Raw genomic sequence first — 21,576 nt, 5'->3', positions numbered from 1 at the left:
TGGAGTTACATGTAATGGCAGTCTTCCTTGTACTTTCCCATCCAAGACCCAAGGACCCAGCTATGTTGCCTCTCCTTGTATTTATAGCCCACCATAAGAGGGCAGAGCCATGAACACCCGGGAGCTGGAAGCCTTAACCCCTTAGCCCAAAAGTAGACACCTGCTTACAAATTGCCTACACTGTGCTTGAGTAGTTCAGAAATTTGACCCTTTCAGTGAGAAGATAATAAAAATAAAAACACAAATCTATCATGGTATGATACTAAATTACTCTTTATTATTCTTATTAGCTGTGTGGTCATCTGCTGTGTGAATTCCACCTGGACATCAACGGCTCAGGACGATAGTGTTGGTCAGTCATCGATGGTCCTGTGATAGATCCCTCTCCACTGTAGCCTCATTCTGTGGATGGTAAAGAAGTAAAAAAAATCACATTAAATAGTTAACAAGATAAAACAGAAGTATTAACAACAATTGTGAATGTAACAAAGCCTCACAATTTTAGAAGGAATGTTTTTTTTCCAATATGGCAGAGGTCGGAAGCTCTGTCAGCTATAAAGTAGCTATAAGCCCTTCACTGGAAAAAAAATATACAGTCCCCTTTCCTCAAATTTTATTTGGAATAGATAATATTATGATCATGGAAACAATTTTTCAGAAATTACATAATACAAAAAAAGCTATCTCTAATGGAACCGTTGGTTCCTTTATAGACCTTTGAAGGATAATTAGACCATAATTTTGATGAAGATACATTGCACTATATTTAAGTTACACAACATATCATTGTACCTTTTGACTTGTACCCTTTATTTTGTATTTTCTTTTCATATATGGTATTTTCTTTCTTTCTTTATTTATTTCAGGTACTTATATAGCGCTGACAATTTTCGCTTTACATTTATATTGTATATTCACATCAGTCCCTAACCCTCAAGGGGCATACAATCTAAGGTCCCTAACTCACATTCATACATACACATACTAAGGCCAATTTAGACAGGATCCAATTAATCTACCAGCATGTCTTTGGAGTGTGGGAGGAAACCGGAGTACCCGGAGGAAACCCACGCAGGCACAGGGTATCCAGATATAACACAGATAGCTATATTTTCTTTCAAATCTTTTTTTTATTAAACGTTTCACATATATAAAAGTCAACCAAAATGCAGGTTCAGGGAAGGAACGAGTCACAACATTTTCTTCATACTATATTATATATACATGACCAAGATATACGCTAAATGTCAGAGATAGCAAGCGTAAAGAAGTTATACTTCCAGTCAAAATGATTGTTTCCATATAACATACTGTATGTACAAAACGCGTAGTTGAGTCTATTCACTTAAGACCCGACCAAGCGGATCCACTTGAACCTGATTTCCAAGCGATAAAATAAATATATATATATGTAGACGACATAGAGAAAGAAGGAACAAGAGAAAGGAGAAAAGGGAGAGTCCAGATAGAAGGAAGAAGAAAAAGAGGAGAAAAAGCACAAAGAAAGAGCAACCACAAGAGCAAGGGGAGACCAGAGCTATCATATTAACCTTTATGACCATCATGCAACAATTTCTAAACTGTGACATTAAATGGCAGAGATAAATCTTTCCAATATGACCATTTTGCATCAAACTTTTCCACAGAAGAATGACTAAACGCCAGAGCCCTCTCATATACATAATGTGTTTGTACTCTTTGGATGACTTCTGAGATGCAGGGAGAATTCAATGATTTCCATCTACTGGTAATGGCCAATCTAGCGGCAATAAGAAATGTGACCAATAATTGTTCTATATTTGTTAGGAAAGAGGTTCAGCTGAAGGTTAAGTAGGGCCAAATGGGGGACCGGAGAGGAAATTGTACCAGACACTCTAGAGATAAGAACGAAGACCTCCTTCCAGAATGAGTGCAGACAAGGGCACTTCCACAAAATGTGAAGCATATTCCCCTCTCCGCCACAATTCCTCCAACATAATGGGGTTGTGTTAGAATACTTTTAAAAAATATATATATATATATATATATATATATATATAAGCTATTATTCCTGCACCAACAGATTCCCACAGGTTCTATACTGCTGCTGTGCACTGTGCAAAAAACACAAACCACAATAAATAATGAATAAACCAGTGCAAACATAGACCTCTACACACCATCAATACATAAAGTGCATCATAATAATAAAAAAATTAATAAAATTAATAATTAATATTAATAAAAATCAATAAAAATTAATACTGAAGGTCCACAGAAAACACCAAAAAATTTTTTTCGTCCGTGAAATATATATATATCAAGTGAAAAAATATCAAGTGAAAAAATATTAATCAAGTGACTTTTTTCTTTCCCAAAGACTCTTCAAATACACCAAAAGAACTTCCACCTTCCACCCGTGAAACCAACATCAAATACACTCACCAGATCTAGGTGAATGAGAGACTTTTTAGGAATTTAAGGGATCCTAAACCCTCTTTGCTGTTCACTCTAAAGGGATCTTCAATGATACAAATAGGCTCCACCGTTCAACCAGGGAGAAAAAAACTTACATAGTGTGATATTGCCACTTAATATCATTATTCAAACTAAGGATTATTACCACTCAAATTTTTTTCTCTTTCAAAAGGCATGTTTATTTAAAACCAGCATCTTCCAGACCAGTAATGAAAACTGTTTTTGCCTCCTCAGAACTCTCACATCACAGCCCAGGACACAGCAGCAGCAGCTATACAGAGAAATACATTCCACAGATCCCAGAAAATGGCCGCTGGAACGCACCGCTCAGCGTGCGTTCCACTCTCCGGAAGTGACGTCAGACGTACGGGGTATAGACCAGAAATGCGTCAACGCGTTTCGCCTCTCCCTCAGGGTGTTCTCAAGACCGTGAAATAAATATATATTTCATGGACAAAAAAGTTTTTTGCTGTTTTCTGTGGACTTTCACTATTAATTTTTATTGATTTTTATTAATATTAATTATTAATTGTATTCATTTTTTTATTATTATGATGCACTTTATGTATTGATGGTGTGTAGAGGTCTATGTTTGCGCTGGTTTATTCATTATTTATTGTAGAATACTTTTTTGATCATTTATAAGGAGTGAAGTAGCTGCGATGCATTGTTTTCAGGGAGCAATCCCAGTGGTTAGTACAATTAGAAATACTCAAACTACTTTTCATAGCTTCCTCCCACTCATCTCTTGTAAAGAATCTTTGAAGATCCTTTTCCCAATAGCTATATTTTCATACACATATATAATCTAAGATATATCTATGTTATGGTAACGCTGCAAAACTTATTGTATGTACTTATATCTTTTGATTTATTTCTTTTTTTGTAATGTAATTGTTACTTCTCAGAATGTTACTGAATATTTTAATAAACAAGTTTGTTTAAAAAAAAATAATAAAGTTACATAGTTACATAGTTAGTCTGGCTGAAAAAAAGACAAAAGTCCATCCAGTTCAACCATAGAAAAAAAAAGTTATAATTCCTATAACCACAGTTGATCCAGAGGAAGGCAAAAAACCCAGCAAAGTATGATCCAATTTGCTCCTGAATGGAAAAAAAATCCTTCCTGATCCCCGAGAGGCAATTGGATATTCCCTGGATCAACTTTACCTATAAATGTTAGTATCCAGTTATATTCTGTGTATCTAAGAAACAAAGTAGCTATAGCACATATACTATTCATTACGTATTTGAAATCTTTAAACAAATTTAACAAATAAACATTTTGGTCATGGTGCTTTAATGTTGTTGGGTTTATAGACCATGCAAGGCTTTCCATTTAGAAAGTCCAGCACTAGCTTTGAGTTTATTGATTCCTTCTTCAGTTATGTGAGTACTGTGATCTCCTGCTAATTTGGTCTATTCAGAACATAATAATGAGTCGATTTTCTAAAATGAAACTGATTTTACAGCCAAGTGACCATGCCTTTTCCAAAATGTTGGAAAAATTAGCCTCAAATTTAGCGTTTTGTAAAAAAATCCACCCACATCCAACTTTGAAATCATGAGACTTCAAAGTCGGATCCGTGTGACCGCAGTGTTTAAGTAGTTCTAAAGGCAGAAGGTTTTTTTAACTTTAATGCATTCTATGCATGAAGATGAAGGTAAAAAAACCTTCTGGGTGCACCTCCGCCCCAGCCCCCCCTTATATTTACCTGAGCTCTATCTCGATCCAGTGATGTGAATGAGAGCCGCGGGTCTCCGGGCCTCTCTCTCCTCATTGGCTCTACAGCAGCGGGAGCCATTGACTTCTGACGCTATCAGTCAGTCAGTGAGCCAATGAGGAGAGAGCGGGTGGGGGGGGGAGGACAGATCAAGCTTTTGATCTGTGTGCAAATAAACAATGTCCATTCACAGGAATGCTGCTTGGGAGTGAGCCTGCTTGAGTGCCCCCATAGCAAGAGGCAAGGGAGAGGAGCCAGGACTGACAGTGGGTGACACAAACAAAACCATTAAACAGAGCAGGTAAGTCTAACATGTTTGTTATTAAAAAAAAAAAATTACAACCTTTAGGATAAATTTGATATTATGGGTTAAGGCTGTGTTATACGTCTATGAATTCAACCCATTTGACATCAATAAAATTGTATACATTTTCCAGTGGTGAGTCTATTTTTAAAAAATGTTTTGGTTGTCTTCGTGTTCCTAAAAGTCAAAAATCACGCCCTCTTTTAATGAGCAAACATTTTTGTTGTATATGAACAGCTCCAGGATAGAAGAAAGGAGCTTCCATAACCTTTCAGACGTTATCTAAAGCCCATTAAACCCTTAGAAACCATTATTCCCCCCTCACCCTTTCTTATCTTCCCAAATTACTTTAGTTCCATTCTCCAAAAGGGTGAAAATCCAAGTGAATTTCTATTGATTACTAAACATGATATACAGTATATATATATATATATATATATATACATATACTGTATATGTATATAATGTAAACAAAGAAAATTTCTGGGTCTACTTACTTTGAGGATTATCACATTTCATTGTACAACGAACATTGCAGCACTTTTGCTTGTCTGGACAGAATGCATCCCCTTTGCACTCTTTTGTGATCGATTGGCATGGTGCGAAGGTTTCATAAGCTTTACAATTTCCTTTTTTATCTGCACACAAAGGAAATGTTTAGATGTTCAGCACTTTCCTCCACCAATTGTATATGAGTACATTGTACAGTATATAACAATTATATTGTTTGAAATTGAACACTTCAGGTAATTGTATAGATGATTTTCCCTTTTATTTATTCCTTTGAGACAGAACAAAACCAAAAAATCAACTGAATACGATGTACTATTAACTTTCAAAAAATAAGCACTGCATGTAAAACCTCCTGCAACACAGCATACGCTATATGGCCCAAAGCTTGCGGACAACCGACCATCACACCTATATTGGGTTTCACTCCCTGGTTATCTCTCACCTCAACTATTGAAACTCCCTCCTCATTGGCCTCTATACAAACTATCCCCATTCAGTCTATCATAAATGCTGCTGCCAGATTCATGAACCTTACCAATTCATCCTCCACCCCCTCTGCCAATCCCTTCACTGACCTCCACTCAGTGTCCTCCACCCCTCTCTATCAATACCTCCACTGGTTCCCACTCAGTGTCCTCCACCCCTCTCTGCCAATCTCTTTACTGGCTTCCATTCAGTGTCCTCCACCCCTCTCTGCCAATCCTACCACTGGCTTTTGCTCAGTGTCCTCCACCCCTCTCTTCCAATCCTTTCCACAGGGTTCAGCTCAGTGTCCTCTTACTTACTCTGACAATCTTTCCACTGGCTTCCGTTCAGTGTCTTCCACCTCTTTCTTCCAATCTTTTCCACAGGATTTCGCTCAGTGTCCCCCACCCCTCTCAGACAATCCTTCCACTGACTTTTGCTCAGTGTCCCCTTTCCCTCTCTGCCAATCCTTCCACTGGGTTCTGCTCAGTGTCCTCAAATCCTCTCTATCAATCCTTCCACTGGGTTTTGCTCAGTGTCCTCCACCCCTCTCTGTTAATCCTCCCACTGGGTTCTACTCAGTGTCCTCCACCCCTCTTTGCCAATCCTTCCCCTGGGTTTTGCTCATTGTTCTCTACCCCTCTCTACCAATCCTTTCACTCGGTTTTGCTCATTGTTCTCCATCTCTCTCTGTCAATCCTTTCACTCGGTTTTGCTCAGTGTTCTCCACCTCTCTCTGCCAGTTGCTCCACTAGATTCTGCTCAGTGTCCCCTACCCCTCTCTGTCAGTCCTTTCACTCGGTTTTGCTCAGTGTTATCCACCTCTCTTTGCCAGTTGCTCCACTAGGTTTTTCTCAGTGTCCTCCACCCCTCTCTGCTAATCCTTTCACTCTGTTTTGCTTAGTGTTCTCCACCTCTCTCTGCCAGTTCCTCAACTGACTTCTGCTCAGTTTTCTCCACCCCTCACTGTCAATTGCTCCACTGGCTTCCATTCAGTGTCCTACACTGCTCTCTACCAATCCCTCCACTGACCTCCATTCAGTGTCCTCTTTACCTATCCCTCCATTGGCTTACATTTGCCCAAAAATTAACAATAACATGCAAAGCCATTTACAATTCTGCCCCAAGCTGCATTACCAATGTGCTCTCAAAATATCACCCAAACCGTCCTCTGTTTTTACCAAGACCTTCTCTTCTCTAGCTCCCTCATTACCTCCTCCCATACACACATCCAGGGCTTCTATGAAGACTTTCCTATCCTTTGGAGCTCTCTGCACAAATCTGTCTGAATAGCTCATACTTTCTCCACCCTTTAACTTTTTCCCATTTATTTGGTCTCTCGGCAGGTGGGGTTTAATGCTGGGGGGCTACATATATGTGGCCCTATGTAAATAACTCTGTGCTGTCTGTGGTGACCGGAAAGGTCCCGATGCATACTAGCTATTGGGAGCTTTCGCATCTTGTGACCGTAGTGATCACAGCAGGCACATGACTCAAGTGCCTGCCTCTGCCTCCCAGTACTTAAAAGCTCTGAAAGGGCCTGGGAGGCAGTTAGTGGGAAGTCTCCTACACCAAACAAAAAAACATTTACATCTATTTTTATCAGCTGATTCCTCACACAGTTATTATGTTTTTGTATCACTTTCCCCACTCCATTAGATTGGACGGTCTTATGTGCAGGGCCCTCCTAACCCTCTTATATTGTATTGTAACTGTACTGTGTCTCTATGTTGCAAAGTGCTGCACAAACTATAGGCTCTATATAAATCCATAATAATAATAATATTAATACAGTATATTTTAAATTGTTGGTACCTGGAATGGGGTCCTCGCAATTGAATCCACATATGTTACAACACTTCTGTTTTCCTGTACAATCCTGGTCATTTTTACATGTATTTTTAATAAATGCACATCTTGGAGTTATATTTGGGCAGCTTCCAGACTTATCTGTAAAAAAAGACAGAGATGGACAGTCAGTAACATTCTCCAGCTGAACATGTCACTATCCCAATGTGAGAGGGAATGTTTGAGGACAGAAATATGGCATCTGTAATTGTGGAAAGGGGTCCCATTGCTGTCCCCTTGCTAATAGTCTCTCCATTTCTTGGGTATAATAATCTTTGGACAGCAATACTATCCCCCCTCCTTTATCTGCTGGGCATATGATAACATCATGCCTCTCCTCTATACTTTTAATACCCTTCCTAATATATTAAAAGTATTAAGGAGAGGCATGATGTTATCATACGCCCAACAGATAAAGGAGGGTGGATAGTATTGTTGTCCAAAGATTTTTATACCCAAGAAATGGAGAGACTATTAGGGGATTCTTAGGGGATTCTTGCACAAGATCCAACATCTAAATATAAAAAGGCATTACAAAAATTAATAAAAGAAGGACTGGATAAAGACATTTTAAATAAAAAAAGGGGGAGTATCTCATACCAGACCCCTGTAGGATTCCTATCATATACCATGTTCCAAAAATCCACAAGGATAAAACCACCCCACCGGGACAACCAATGGTTAACGGTATAGGATCAGTTAATGAACATTTAGGAAAATATGTTGACCAGTATTTACAACCACTAGTCCAAAAGACAAAAGCGTACCTCAAAGATACTAAACATTTATTACAAATACTGAATACCATGACAAGGTACTTTCATTAATATTCGCTATGGGAGATGTCGGATCCTTATACACTATAATAGACTACTCTGATGCCATTGATACTGCCATATGGGCCTTGGGTAGTGATCAGGTCCTGTGCTACAGACAAAAAAAAATTAATCCTAAAATGTTTGGATTTCTGTTTAGATCATAATTACTTTTGGTACAAAGTGGCAGTTCTGGGCACTCTCACAGTGAGAATCAAGGTTATACCCCAGGATTCTCAACTAAACAGGTTGATGGGCTCCATAGGGTTTACATAATGCAGAGGAAACCGGCTTTTCAGTTTCCTTAATTTTCTGTAAAGTCCATTTTGGGATCTGGAGCCTGGAGATTTCAAAGTGATCTGGGAGGGATGAAATCTCATATCCTGGGTCCATATTTTTTGAACTCCCAGCACACCAATTGTACAGGTGTGTGCAGGGCTTTAAATAATAACCTGGCTAGGGTTCTGGGCTCCACCCCAGCAGACAAGAGGTCATTGCCCTGGAGTCAGGATCAGGGGCGGACTGACCATTTAGAAACCCGGCTCAGTAAGGGGACCCATGAGATGCCCCTGGTACCTTTTTCATAGGCTTTTTTCAGTTTGGGCAAGGACACAGGGGCCCTATGAACCCCTATTGCCCGGGAGCCCCATGAGTTGTCAGTCCGCCCCTGGTCAGGAGGGCTCCACCTAGGAGAGGTGGAAGCCAGGGCAGCAAGGGGCTGCTAGCTGTGTGCAAAAAGCCATTTTGGAAGGAGTCTATAGGAGACAGCTGTGAGCATGAAGTGGAAGGCCAGGGCGGCAGAATCGTGTATACCTGAGAGAGCCAGGAGGCTGAATGTTGGTTTCATTTGTTTTGATGGTGAATACCCCTGCATGGGAAACATATGTCATGGAACTTTCTTTTAAATAAAATTGGGCAAAAGGCCCTTAAAAAAGAAGACCGTTAGTGGCTGTGTTCTTTAAATCTCTACCATTTGATGCTAGTTCTCACAAAAGATACATATTTTAAACAGGTCAGAGGAGTTGCAATGAACAAAAACTTTGCTCCTAGCATTGCCAACCTATTCATGGCCAAATGGGAAGAGGAAAGAATATACAAACATCAACCACAGGAATTAGCACAATATTATAGATTTATCGATGATATTCTTTTCATGTGGAAGGGCGACATACAGCATCTCAATGATTTTACTTCAGGATTACATATCAGTACTAAAAATATAACCCTTACTTGGGAAATTAATACAGAAACTATTCATTTCTTGGATTTAGAAATATTTAAGACCTCGGAAGGTATACACACATATGTATTTCAAACCTACTGATTGTATGTTAGTGCAAATAAAAAAAGTATCACGGACAGTACTCAATTGTTTCTAAACCAACTGATAGGAATAGTTACATTCCGACAGATAGCTGTCACCATAACACATGGTTATTGAATATCCCCAAAGGCCAGTTGCTCAGGATCAAAGGGAATTGTTCTCAGTAGACAGATTATGAATTCCAGGCTAAACACATAGGAAAAATGTTTGTAGATAAGGGCTATAATGATGATACAATTAGTGCACACATTGAAGCAATAGGTGAATCCAATAGACAGAATCTTATAGAAGAAAAAAACTCCACTAATAACAATAAATTTGTATTATCAGTCCTTTTAGATTATAACAAACAGTACAAAGTGGTAGAACACATCTTCATTAAACATTGGCAATTTCTTAGGAGAGACAAACATCTCAATACTGTACTACCAGAAAGACCCAAATGTATTTATCGGAAAGCCCCCACCCTTAGAAACAGGATAGTGAAAAATGTCATTGACCCCCCAAAGAAGAACATTATGAACCTGTTTGATATTAAAGGATGTGGCAGACGTTATGCGTGCAGTAGGTCCACGCATAACCAGAAGAGAAGAAAAGCCTTCTCATCATTTGTCACAGGTAAAGAATTTGAGATAAAGGATTGCATTACATGCCAAGCAGAGGGGGTGGTGTATGCTATCATGCTATCCCATGTCCCTGTGGGTTACAGTATATACCCACATGGAAGAAAAATATATTTTAAATATATTTAAAAAATATTATTCCCAAATATATTGACAAATATTTGAAATGCTACAATTTTGGCTATATTCTATATATTTCAATAAGTATATATATATATATATATATATATATATGTATCCTAACCCTCTTATCTTGTATTGTAACTGTTCTGTGTCCCTATGTTGCAAAGTGCTGCACAAACTATAGACTCTATATAAATCCTGAATAATAATAATAATAATAATAATAATACAGTATATTTGAGATTGTTGGTACCTGACATGGGGTCCTCGCAATTGTATCCACATATGTTACAACACTTCTGTTTTCCCGTACACTCCTCGTCATTTTTACATGTATCTTTAACAAATGCGCATCTTGGATTTATATTTGGGCAGCTTCCAATTTTTTCTGTGAAGAAGACAGAGATGGGCAGTCAGTAACATTCTCCAGCTGAACATGTCGCTATCCGAATGTGAGAGGGAATGTTTGAGGACAGAAATATGACATCTGCAATTGTGGAAAGGGATGCCATTGCTGTCCCCCTGCTCATACACTTCTATCCTTTAATTTTATATGTATAACTCTATATACCATACAAAACAGAACAAGGATTTAGGAAACAGGATTTGAGCACATTGAATTAAAGCAGTTTGCAGAGTCTACCTTATCCAGACCATACACTTGGTAACTTTCAGCCAACTTTTCCATAATTTTGGATTGACTGAAAATCAAACGTGTGGTCAGAAGAGGTTGTCTGAAACCAAGCACCCTACCACCCATGAGTTTGATCAATACAAACTGCTTCAACATAGGTTATGGAAAATTAATTTGAAGTAAGAAAAAGTTAATGTAATTTTTTAAAAAGCAATCAGATTTTTCCTGCAGGCTCAGTCATTATAGTATCAGTCCCTTTCCTGGCTTTCTAGGCTGCATGATAAAGGTCTGGTATGGATTTTGTTGGGACCCCATGCTTTTTTGTTTTTCTCGTTTTTATGTGGCGTTCCTCCCTTAAATCTATACCACTTGCTAAGAGCCTGGTATGGAACTTAGGGGTTACCGCATGCCATTTTTTAATTTTTTGTAAGGTTTCACTTAAGATCCATATCAGACCTAAGGACCCAGGAGGAATTTTGGAGGGAACCCCCCCCCCCACACACACACCATTTTTTTATGAGATTCAACTTAACATCCATATCATAAAATCAACCTGTGCACAATTCTGGTATAAAACAATTCCTCATATGATCACACCATATATCTAGAAAGCAATATAATAGATAAGACAGCATTACAGATAATGGCAGAGTTATTAAAAGCTTTGTATGTTCTTGGAAGCCAGTGTAGGGATTGGCAGAGAAGGGTGGAGGACAATGAGAAGAGGTCAATGAAGAGATTGACAGAGAAAGGTGGAGGACACTGAGAAGAAGCCAATGAAGGGATTAATATAGAGGGGTGGAGGACACTGAGAAGAAGTCAGTAAATGCATTGGCAGAGAGGGGTGGAGGACACTGAGCAAAGGTCGGAAGTATGGATGTTAAGTGGTATAATGGATAGAACAGCGCTACAGATAATGAATACTAAAAGTCCACACAAACTCTATAACAAATCCTCTGTACATGTCAAGATTCCCACTAAGTCAACAATATAAATGTATCAGTAGTAATGTAACCATTCATCAGAATGACATATGAACCACCAGGTTATAGGCTGAAGGTGAATGTTCTTCACTTGTGGTGAATCCAGTATTCTGTTTTCTCTGAACACTTCGACGGAAGGAAACTTTTTCATACTTACTGATTGAGACTTTCACTTGAATGTTTCATATGTCATTCTGATGAATGGTTACATTACTACTGTGATGTATTGATATTATTGACTCATTATCTTGACATGTACAGAGGATTCATTATAGAGTTTATCTGTAGCGCTGTCCCACTTAACATCCATACCTCTGACCTTTGCTCAGTGTCCTCCACCCCTCTCTGCCAATCCCTTCACTGACGTCTTCTCAGTGTCCTCCACCCCTCTATATTAAACCCTTCACTGACTTTTTCTCATTGTCCTCCGCCCTTCTCTGTCAATCCCTCCACTGGCTTCCAAGAACATACAACGCTATTCAAAACTCTGCCCCAAGCTACATTACTAATATCCTCCCAAAATATAAAAAAAACAGTCATCTTCACTCCACCCAAAACCTCCTTTTCTCAAGCTCCCTCATCACCTTCTCCCATGGTCACCTCCATACCTCCGACCTTTGCTCAGTGTCCTCCACCCCTCTCTACCAATCCATCCACTGGCTTCCAAGAACATACAAAGCTATACATAACTCTGCCCCAAGCTACATTACTAACATCCTCCAAAAATATCAACAAAACAGTCCTCTTCTCTCCTCCAAAAACCTTTTTTTCTCTAGCTCCCTCATCACCTCCTCCCATGGTCACCTCCAGGACTTCTCCAAAGCCTCTTGCATTCTCTAGAACTCTCTACACCAATCTGTCTGACTCTGTCTTCCTTTAGGCGATCCCTGAAAACTCTTCTCTTCAGAGAATCCTATTCTGCCTCCATTTAACAATTGAAAATTTACTTTCTCCTATGGTTATCCGCTGATCCCTCTGTAGCATCCTAATAGACAGGTTGCTAGGAAAGCTAGGTAAATTTAGTTCTTTTTGGCTCCACTGTAATCAGTGAAGCAGTCTGCGATTGCCTTAGGCTGTTCTGGGCTCCACTGGTAGCAGGTTTGATTGCTCCCCCTGCCTTTTGGAGGGTTCCAGATTGTAGTGGGCTGGAAATAAGCAACCTGAATATGTATGTTGTCTCAGCCAATCCCTACATGAGGGTGCCCAGAAAGTGGCAGGGAAGTGCATAAATAGTCAAGGGTTTGGATCTGCCTTGTTTTTGTCCAGGAGGAGATGTTCTTAGCCCTTCTAGGCAGCCCAGCTGAAATTCTACTTATGCTCATCAAGGTCCCAACTGTGCTAAAGTTGGGGGGCCTGTTTGCTGAAAGTCTCTGGAACTAATCAAGGGATTTAATTGAAGACCCTGTCTGGGGGTTCACTGGAGAAATGTCTGTCTGATATTGGAAGGAGGAATCCAAGTATTCAAGGACATTGTGAGTACAGACCTGAGGGCAGGATTGGGACTAGAGATGAGCGAAGAAATGAAAAATTCGATTCGACTGATTCGGCGAATTCGTGGACAATATTCGATTCGAGTCGAATAAATTCGCTGTGAATTTAACTTAAAAAAGGGTGTTTCTAGGCTTCAGAGAGACTTAATATTAGTGCAGAACACTGTACCTTTAATTTAAATGCCCTTGGAGTCTGCTGGGGAAGAGAAATAATACTGTCTGTCAGTATGACATGCAGATGAGTGCCGTCGATCTTAGAATCACTGCACACTTCACTCCTTTGGCCAGTCACGGGGCCAAAACCAGTGTTTGGAGCCACAGTGTGGCGGTGGAGGCAGCAGCAATGGGAAGCCATACAGCAACCTATGACAAAATGGAAACCAGCAGGAGCGTGAGGAGACCTGAAAGTGGCACATGGCAGAGTGGGAGCAATGGGAGGCGGTACAGGGACCCAGGTCACACTGTGGGCCCAGCAGCAGCGTGACCAGGCGGTACGGGGGCCCATGGCCGATATGGGGCTTGGTGGCACCTATGGAAGGCCTGTAATCTGCCAGCAACCTATGACAAAATGGACAACCGCAGGAGTGTGAGGAGATTTCAAAGTGGCACATGGCAGAGTGGAAGCAATGGGAGGCCGTACAGGGACCCAGGTCACACTGTGGGCTCAGCAGCAGCGTGACCAGGAGGTACGGGGGCCCATGGTCGATATGGGGCCTGGCGGCACCTATGGAAGGCCGCTAATCTGCCAGCAACCTATGACAAAATGGAAAACCGCAGGAGTGTAAGGAGACCTCAAAGTGGCACATGGCAGAGTGGAAGCAATGGGAGGCCGTACAGGGACCCAGGTCACACTGTGGGACCAGCAGCAGCGTGACCAGGAGGTACGGGGGCCCATGGCCGATATGGGGCCTGGCGTAACCTATGGAAGGCCGCTAATCTGCCAGCACCCTATGACAAAATGGAACCCTGGGCTGGGGCAGGCAGAACCGCCGTATCTTTATCACGTTTTTCACAGGCCACCGAATGGCGACGCTGCATATGCTGACGCAACGCTGTAGTCCCAACATGGGCCCCCTGGCCACGCTTGACTTTCTGGCCACATAGTCGACATACGGCTACGTTTACTTCCTCGGGCGGCTTGACGAAAACTTGCCACACCGCCGAGTAGGAAACTTTGCACCCGCTACTCCTCACTGGCTGACTGCTACTTCCTCCGTGCACACCGGCACCACTACTGGCTGTGGTGGTAGGCTGCAGTGGAGCTGCTGCTCTACTCCGTGGCCGTTTGCCTCCACTGACACAGCTGCGACCCTGCTGCCTCCTGGCAGCAGCAATGGGAGGCCGTACAGGGACCCAGGTCACACTGTGGGCCCAGCAGCAGCGTGACCAGGCGGTACGGGGGCCCATGGCCGATATGGGGCCTGGCGGCACCTATGGGAGGCCGCTAATCTGCCAGCAACCTATGACAAAATGGACAACCACAGGAGTGTGAGGAGATTTCAAAGAGGTACATGGCAGAGTGGAAGCAATGGGAGGCCGTACAGGGACCCAGGTCACACTGTGGGACCAGCATCAGCGTGAACAGGCGGTACGGGGGCCCATGGCCGATTTGACCTCATTCATCCCATAGTCCTGCCGACTCACGAATAGCGTGGCCTCCTCAAAGGGCCTGAGCAAGCGCAGGTGTCACACATGAGCTGACAATGGCTGACATCTAAGTTACACAGGGAGTACCTTTATCCGCTTTTAACATCAGGAAATCTGTGATGGCCTTTAGCTGTTCGTAAAGGCGGTCTAACATATGTAGGGTTGAATTACACCTTGTTGCAACGTCACAGCATGAGGAGTCGGTACGGGGGCCCATGGCAGATTACATGTCTGGCAGCAGCAATGGGAGGCCCGTAATCTGCCAGCACCCTATGTCAAAAAATTCAACACACCAGCAGTGTGAGGAGACCTGAAAGTGGCACATGGCAGAGTGTGGCGATGGAGACAGCAGCAATGGGAGGCCGTACAGGGACCCATGAGAGACTCTGGACTTGGCAGCAGCATGAGGAGGCGGTATATAGGGGCCCATGGCAGATTAGGGGCCTGGCAGCAGCTATGTGAGGCCCGTTATCTTGCAGCACCCTATGTCAAAAAATTTAACACACCAGCAGTGTGAAGAGACCTGAAAGTGGCACATGGCAGCAGAGTGTGGCGATGGAGACAGCAGCAATGGGAGGCCGTACAGGGACCCATGAGAGACTCTGGACTTGGCAGCAGCATGAGGAGGCGGTATATAGGGGCCTATGGCAGATTAGGGGCCTGGCAGCAGCTATGTGAGGCCCGTAATCTGCCTGCACCCTATGTCAAAAAATTAAACACACCAGCAGTGTGAAGAGACCTGAAAGTGGCACATGGCAGCAGAGTGTGGCGATGGAGACAGCAGCAATGGGAGGCCGTACAGGGACCCATGAGAGACTCTAGACTTGGCAGCAGCATGAGGAGGCGGTATATAGGGGCCCATGGCAGATTAGGGGCCTGGCAGCAGCTATGTGAGGCCCGTAATCTGCCTGCACCCTATGTCAAAAAATTTAACACACCAGCAGTGTGAAGAGACCTGAAAGTGGCACATGGCAGCAGAGTGTGGCGATGGAGACAGCAGCAATGGGAGGCCGTACAGGGACCCATGAGAGACTCTAGACTTGGCAGCAGCATGAGGAGGCGGTATATAGGGGCCTATGGCAGATTAGGGGCCTGGCAGCAGCTATGTGAGGCCCGTAATCTGCCTGCACCCTATGTCAAAAAATTTAACACACCAGCAGTGTGAAGAGACCTGAAAGTGGCACATGGCAGCAGAGTGTGGCGATGGAGACAGCAGCAATGGGAGGCCGTACAGGGACCCATGAGAGACTCTGGACTTGGCAGCAGCATGAGGAGGCGGTATATAGGGGCCTATGGCAGATTAGGGGCCTGGCAGCAGCTATGTGAGGCCCGTAATCTGCCTGCACCCTATGTCAAAAAATTAAACACACCAGCAGTGTGAAGAGACCTGAAAGTGGCACATGGCAGCAGAGTGTGGCGATGGAGACAGCAGCAATGGGAGGCCGTACAGGGACCCATGAGAGACTCTAGACTTGGCAGCAGCATGAGGAGGCGGTATATAGGGGCCCATGGCAGATTAGGGGCCTGGCAGCAGCTATGTGAGGCCCGTAATCTGCCTGCACCCTATGTCAAAAAATTTAACACACCAGCAGTGTGAAGAGACCTGAAAGTGGCACATGGCAGCAGAGTGTGGCGATGGAGACAGCAGCAATGGGAGGCCGTACAGGGACCCATGAGAGACTCTAGACTTGGCAGCAGCATGAGGAGGCGGTATATAGGGGCCCATGGCAGATTAGGGGCCTGGCAGCAGCTATGTGAGGCCCGTAATCTGCCTGCACCCTATGTCAAAAAATTAAACACACCAGCAGTGTGAAGAGACCTGAAAGTGGCACATGGCAGCAGAGTGTGGCGATGGAGACAGCAGCAATGGGAGGCCGTACAGGGACCCATGAGAGACTCTAGACTTGGCAGCAGCATGAGGAGGCGGTATATAGGGGCCCATGGCAGATTAGGGGCCTGGCAGCAGCTATGTGAGGCCCGTAATCTGCCTGCACCCTATGTCAAAAAATTAAACACACCAGCAGTGTGAAGAGACCTGAAAGTGGCACATGGCAGCAGAGTGTGGCGATGGAGACAGCAGCAATGGGAGGCCGTACAGGGACCCATGAGAGACTCTAGACTTGGCAGCAGCATGAGGAGGCGGTATATAGGGGCCCATGGCAGATTAGGGGCCTGGCAGCAGCTATGTGAGGCCCGTAATCTGCCTGCACCCTATGTCAAAAAATTTAACACACCAGCAGTGTGAAGAGACCTGAAAGTGGCACATGGCAGCAGAGTGTGGCGATGGAGACAGCAGCAATGGGAGGCCGTACAGGGACCCATGAGAGACTCTGGACTTGGCAGCAGCATGAGGAGGCGGTATATAGGGGCCCATGGCAGATTAGGGGCCTGGCAGCAGCTATGTGAGGCCCGTAATCTGCCTGCACCCTATGTCAAAAAATTAAACACACCAGCAGTGTGAAGAGACCTGAAAGTGGCACATGGCAGCAGAGTGTGGCGATGGAGACAGCAGCAATGGGAGGCCGTACAGGGACCCATGAGAGACTCTGGACTTGGCAGCAGCATGAGGAGGCGGTATATAGGGGCCCATGGCAGATTAGGGGCCTGGCAGCAGCTATGTGAGGCCCGTAATCTGCCTGCACCCTATGTCAAAAAATTAAACACACCAGCAGTGTGAAGAGACCTGAAAGTGGCACATGGCAGCAGAGTGTGGCGATGGAGACAGCAGCAATGGGAGGCCGTACAGGGACCCATGAGAGACTCTGGACTTGGCAGCAGCATGAGGAGGCGGTATATAGGGGCCTATGGCAGATTAGGGGCCTGGCAGCAGCTATGTGAGGCCCGTAATCTGCCTGCACCCTATGTCAAAAAATTTAACACACCAGCAGTGTGAAGAGACCTGAAAGTGGCACATGGCAGCAGAGTGTGGCGATGGAGACAGCAGCAATGGGAGGCCGTACAGGGACCCATGAGAGACTCTGGACTTGGCAGCAGCATGAGGAGGCGGTATATAGGGGCCCATGGCAGATTAGGGGCCTGGCAGCAGCTATGTGAGGCCCGTTATCTTGCAGCACCCTATGTCAAAAAATTAAACACACCAGCAGTGTGAAGAGACCTGAAAGTGGCACATGGCAGCAGAGTGTGGCGATGGAGACAGCAGCAATGGGAGGCCGTACAGGGACCCATGAGAGACTCTGGACCTAGCAGCAGCATGAGGAGGCGGTATATAGGGGCCTATGGCAGATTAGGGGCCTGGCAGCAGCTATAGGAGGCCCGTAATCTGCCAGCACCCTATGTCAAAAAATTAAACACACCAGCAGTGTGAGGAGACCTGAAAGTGGCACATGTTTGAGGCATGATTCATGGCGGATTTAGTCAGTTGTGTCAGGAACTGGTGGTTTGAAATCCAGACTAATCCACGCCTGATTCATTTTCACAAACGTGAGTCTCTCCACACTTTGGGTGGACAGTCGTGTCCTCCGCGGAGTTACAATACCTCCTGCCGCACTAAACACGCGCTCCGATGCCACGCTACTGGCCGGGCATGACAGCCTTTCAAGGGCAAATTCAGCTAGTTGGGGCCAAAGGTCAAGTTTCGTTGCCCAGTAGTCAAGGGGATTGTCTACCTCGGTTGGCAGGGTGCTGTCCAAGTAGGCCCAAGCCTGTTGTTTGAGCTCCTGCTCCAGGTCCACCTGATGCTGCTGCTGCTGCTGCGGCTGGTTAGTAGTTTCCTCACTGCACTGGTGAAGAAAGCTACTCATCATCGACTGCAGACTGAGGCAGCCGCTGCTGGTGGAGCTGCCACTGCTCCTACCACCCCACCCCTCCCCTGCTGCCATGCCAGCGGAACGCGAGCGCACAGGGCCCACAGTGTCTGAGGATGGACGTTGGCGCACAAAGGCAGAGACCAACTGACTACATAGGTGGTTTTTATAGTACGTAATTTTGGCCTCCCTCTCAGCAGGTGTGAAAAAGGCCACCATTTTGGACCGGTAGCGAGGGTCCAACAAGGTGGACAGCCAAAAGTCATCCCTCTGTCTGATGGTTATTATTCGGCTGTCGCTACGCAAGCAACCGAGCATGCTATGGGCCATTTGTGCCAAGGAATGCGAGGGACTCCCTGCCTCCATCTCCACAGCATACTGCCACGGTGCGTCTGGGTCCTCTGTCTCCTCCTCCTCCTCCTCTACCAGATGCTCCTGCTCCTCCACTCCTGTCCGCTGAGTGGAAAAACCACCCATTTCACTCAATAATTCCTGAGCACAAATGTCCTCCTCTACCTCCTCCTCTTCTTCCTGTCCTGCCCCCACAGGGGTCATGTGGCGTTGAGATCTGTGCGCCACGTCTACCGCACCCTGACCAGCCATTGTTAACAGCATTTGTTCCAGGACGTGCAACAGAGGAATGACGTCGTTCATCCCATAGTCCTGCCGACTCACGAATAGCGTGGCCTCCTCAAAGGGCCTGAGCAAGCGGCAGGTGTCACGCATGAGCTGCCAATGGCTGACATCTAAGTTACACAGGGGAGTACCTTTATCCGCTTGTAACATCAGGAAATCGGTGATGGCCTTTCGCTGCTCGTAAAGGCGGTCTAACATGTGTAGGGTTGAATTCCACCTTGTTGCAACGTCGCAGATCAGGCGATGCTGTGGAATTCCGTTCTGCCGCTGCAGCTCAATGAGGGTGTTCTTTGCGGTGTAGGAATGGCTGAAATGCATGCACAGTTTACGTGACATTTTAAGGATGTCTTGCAGTGGGATGGTGGATTTTAGGAACCGCTTGACAACCAGATTGAACACGTGAGCCATGCATGGCGCATGGCACAACCTTCCTTGACGCAGAGCAGACACCATGTTCTTTCCGTTGTCAGTCAACATGGTTCCGATTTTTAGTTTGCGCGGAGACAGCCATCTGTCGATTTCTCTGTTCATTACACTCAGCAGTTCCTCCCCTGTGTGACTACGTTCGCCAAGGCATACCAGGTGCAGCACAGCGTGACACCGTTGCGCCCTGCACATGTGATATGCCGGTCGGGTAATGGGACTTGGCACGGGGGTGGCGGCTGAGGACACGGCGGAAAAAGAGGTGGTAGAGGCGGACATGCTTGCTGGACCAAGGACGTGCAAACGTGGAGGCAAAAGCGTCGTGACCTGTCCAAGTTGCTGGTGCGGCTGTGCCGGCACCACGTTCACCCAGTGGGCCGTAAATGACATGTACTGTCCCTGACCGTAGTTACAGCTCCACACGTCGGCGCTGCCGTGCACTTTGGCAGAGACCGACATGCTCAAAGACTGGCCCACCATCTCTTCTACATGTGAATGCAGGGCTGGCACTGCCTTTTGGGCAAAGAAATGACGGCTTGGCACTCTCCACCGCGGCGCGGCACAAGCCATCATTTCTCGGAAAGGTGCTGAGTCCACCAGTTGGAAAGGGAGGGACTGCAGCACCAGCAACTTGGACAGGAGGACGTTCAGCTTTTGCACCGTCGGGTGCGTGCTCGCAAACTGTTGTCTCTTGGATACGGATTCCAAGAAAGACTGTTGACGGAATCCGAGAAGAGGAGTAGCAGGAGAAGGAGCATCTGAACGAGCGGAAGATGCCAACGAGCGACAACTCCCCTCAGCAGAGGTGTTGGAGCCTTGACTGGCTGATAGAGGGCGATTGACGACGTCGGGTGACGGAGCAAGTAACGGAGCGGGTGATGGAGCGGGGGCTGGGGCAGGCAGAACCGCCGTATGTTTATCACGGTTTTCCCAGGCCACCGAATGGTGACGCTGCATATGCTGACGCAACGCTGTAGTCCCAACATGGGCCCCCTGGCCACGCTTGCATTTCTGGCCACATAGTCGACATACGGCTACGTTTACTTCCTCGGGCGGCTTGAGGAAAAATTGCCACACCACCGAGTAGGAAACTTTGCCCCCGCTACTCTTCACTGGCTGACTGCTACTTCCTCCGTGCGCACCGGCACCACTACTGGCCGTGGTGGTAGGCTGCAGTGGAGCTGGTGCTCTACTCCGTGGACGTTTGGCTCCACTGACACTGATGCGACCCTGCTGCTGTCTCCTGGGCAACCCACCGACTGTTTTGCTCGCTGCCAAGCTGCCACCCTCTTCTCCTGATGATGCGGAAGAAATTGCCTGATGACGACGAGGCTGCCAAGTGCGATCAACCTCCTCATCATCAAGTAGGGTCTCCGCCTCACTACTAGCCCCCTCGGCTGCGTCTGGGTCAGGAGACAGACCTGTCTCTAGACCGGCTACCGAGCCACTCTCCTCGCCAGTACTTGTTCGCTTGGCTGCTGAAAAGGCCGATGTCTCCCCCCGTTCCTGACCGCCCTCTGTTAGCTCTTCCTCACTGTACAGTGGGGCTGAGCCCACAGCATGCGATACTTCGCTTGGTGAGGGAACAGCAAAGGACAGGGGCAGGTAGAGGACACGTGATTTCAGTGGGCTTGCTCCCGGGCCATGCCAACTAACGGTTGTGTCTGACGTACCCACCGACCGTTGGCTGTAGGTGTCAGAGGTGACCTGGGAAGAGGAAGACGACCGAGCCAACCAATCAATGACGGCAGGGTTGTCGGTGGAGACACGACCGCTGGATGACACCGGGAGCACTGGCCTCTG

The 21,576-nt window shown here is 45.5% G+C and overlaps 1 protein-coding gene across 1 annotated transcript in view; it reads right to left on the bottom strand.

Annotated features, from left to right (window-relative positions):
• Nucleotides 1-255: 255 nt before the first annotated feature.
• The window catches only part of LOC149438852 (uncharacterized), a 42,115-nt gene continuing 20,794 nt past the window's right edge, over nucleotides 256-21,576 (bottom strand). The window contains exons 2-5 of the mRNA XM_089659693.1: nucleotides 10,450-10,584; nucleotides 7,279-7,413; nucleotides 4,983-5,123; nucleotides 256-402 (exon numbers count right to left, since the gene is read on the bottom strand). Coding sequence (XP_089515819.1) covers nucleotides 398-402; nucleotides 4,983-5,123; nucleotides 7,279-7,413; nucleotides 10,450-10,584 — 416 coding nt within the window. The 3' untranslated portion in view covers nucleotides 256-397. The remainder of the gene's footprint in view (nucleotides 403-4,982; nucleotides 5,124-7,278; nucleotides 7,414-10,449; nucleotides 10,585-21,576) is intronic.

Source organism: Staurois parvus, unplaced genomic scaffold (genome assembly GCF_062004578.1).
Source record: "Staurois parvus isolate SC_StPar_1 unplaced genomic scaffold, SC_StPar_1.0 ptg001181l, whole genome shotgun sequence".
Classification (NCBI taxonomy): Eukaryota; Metazoa; Chordata; class Amphibia; order Anura; family Ranidae; genus Staurois; species Staurois parvus.
The sequence above is the reverse complement of the archived record's forward strand: the minus strand, read 5'-3'. Positions and strand labels throughout refer to the sequence as shown.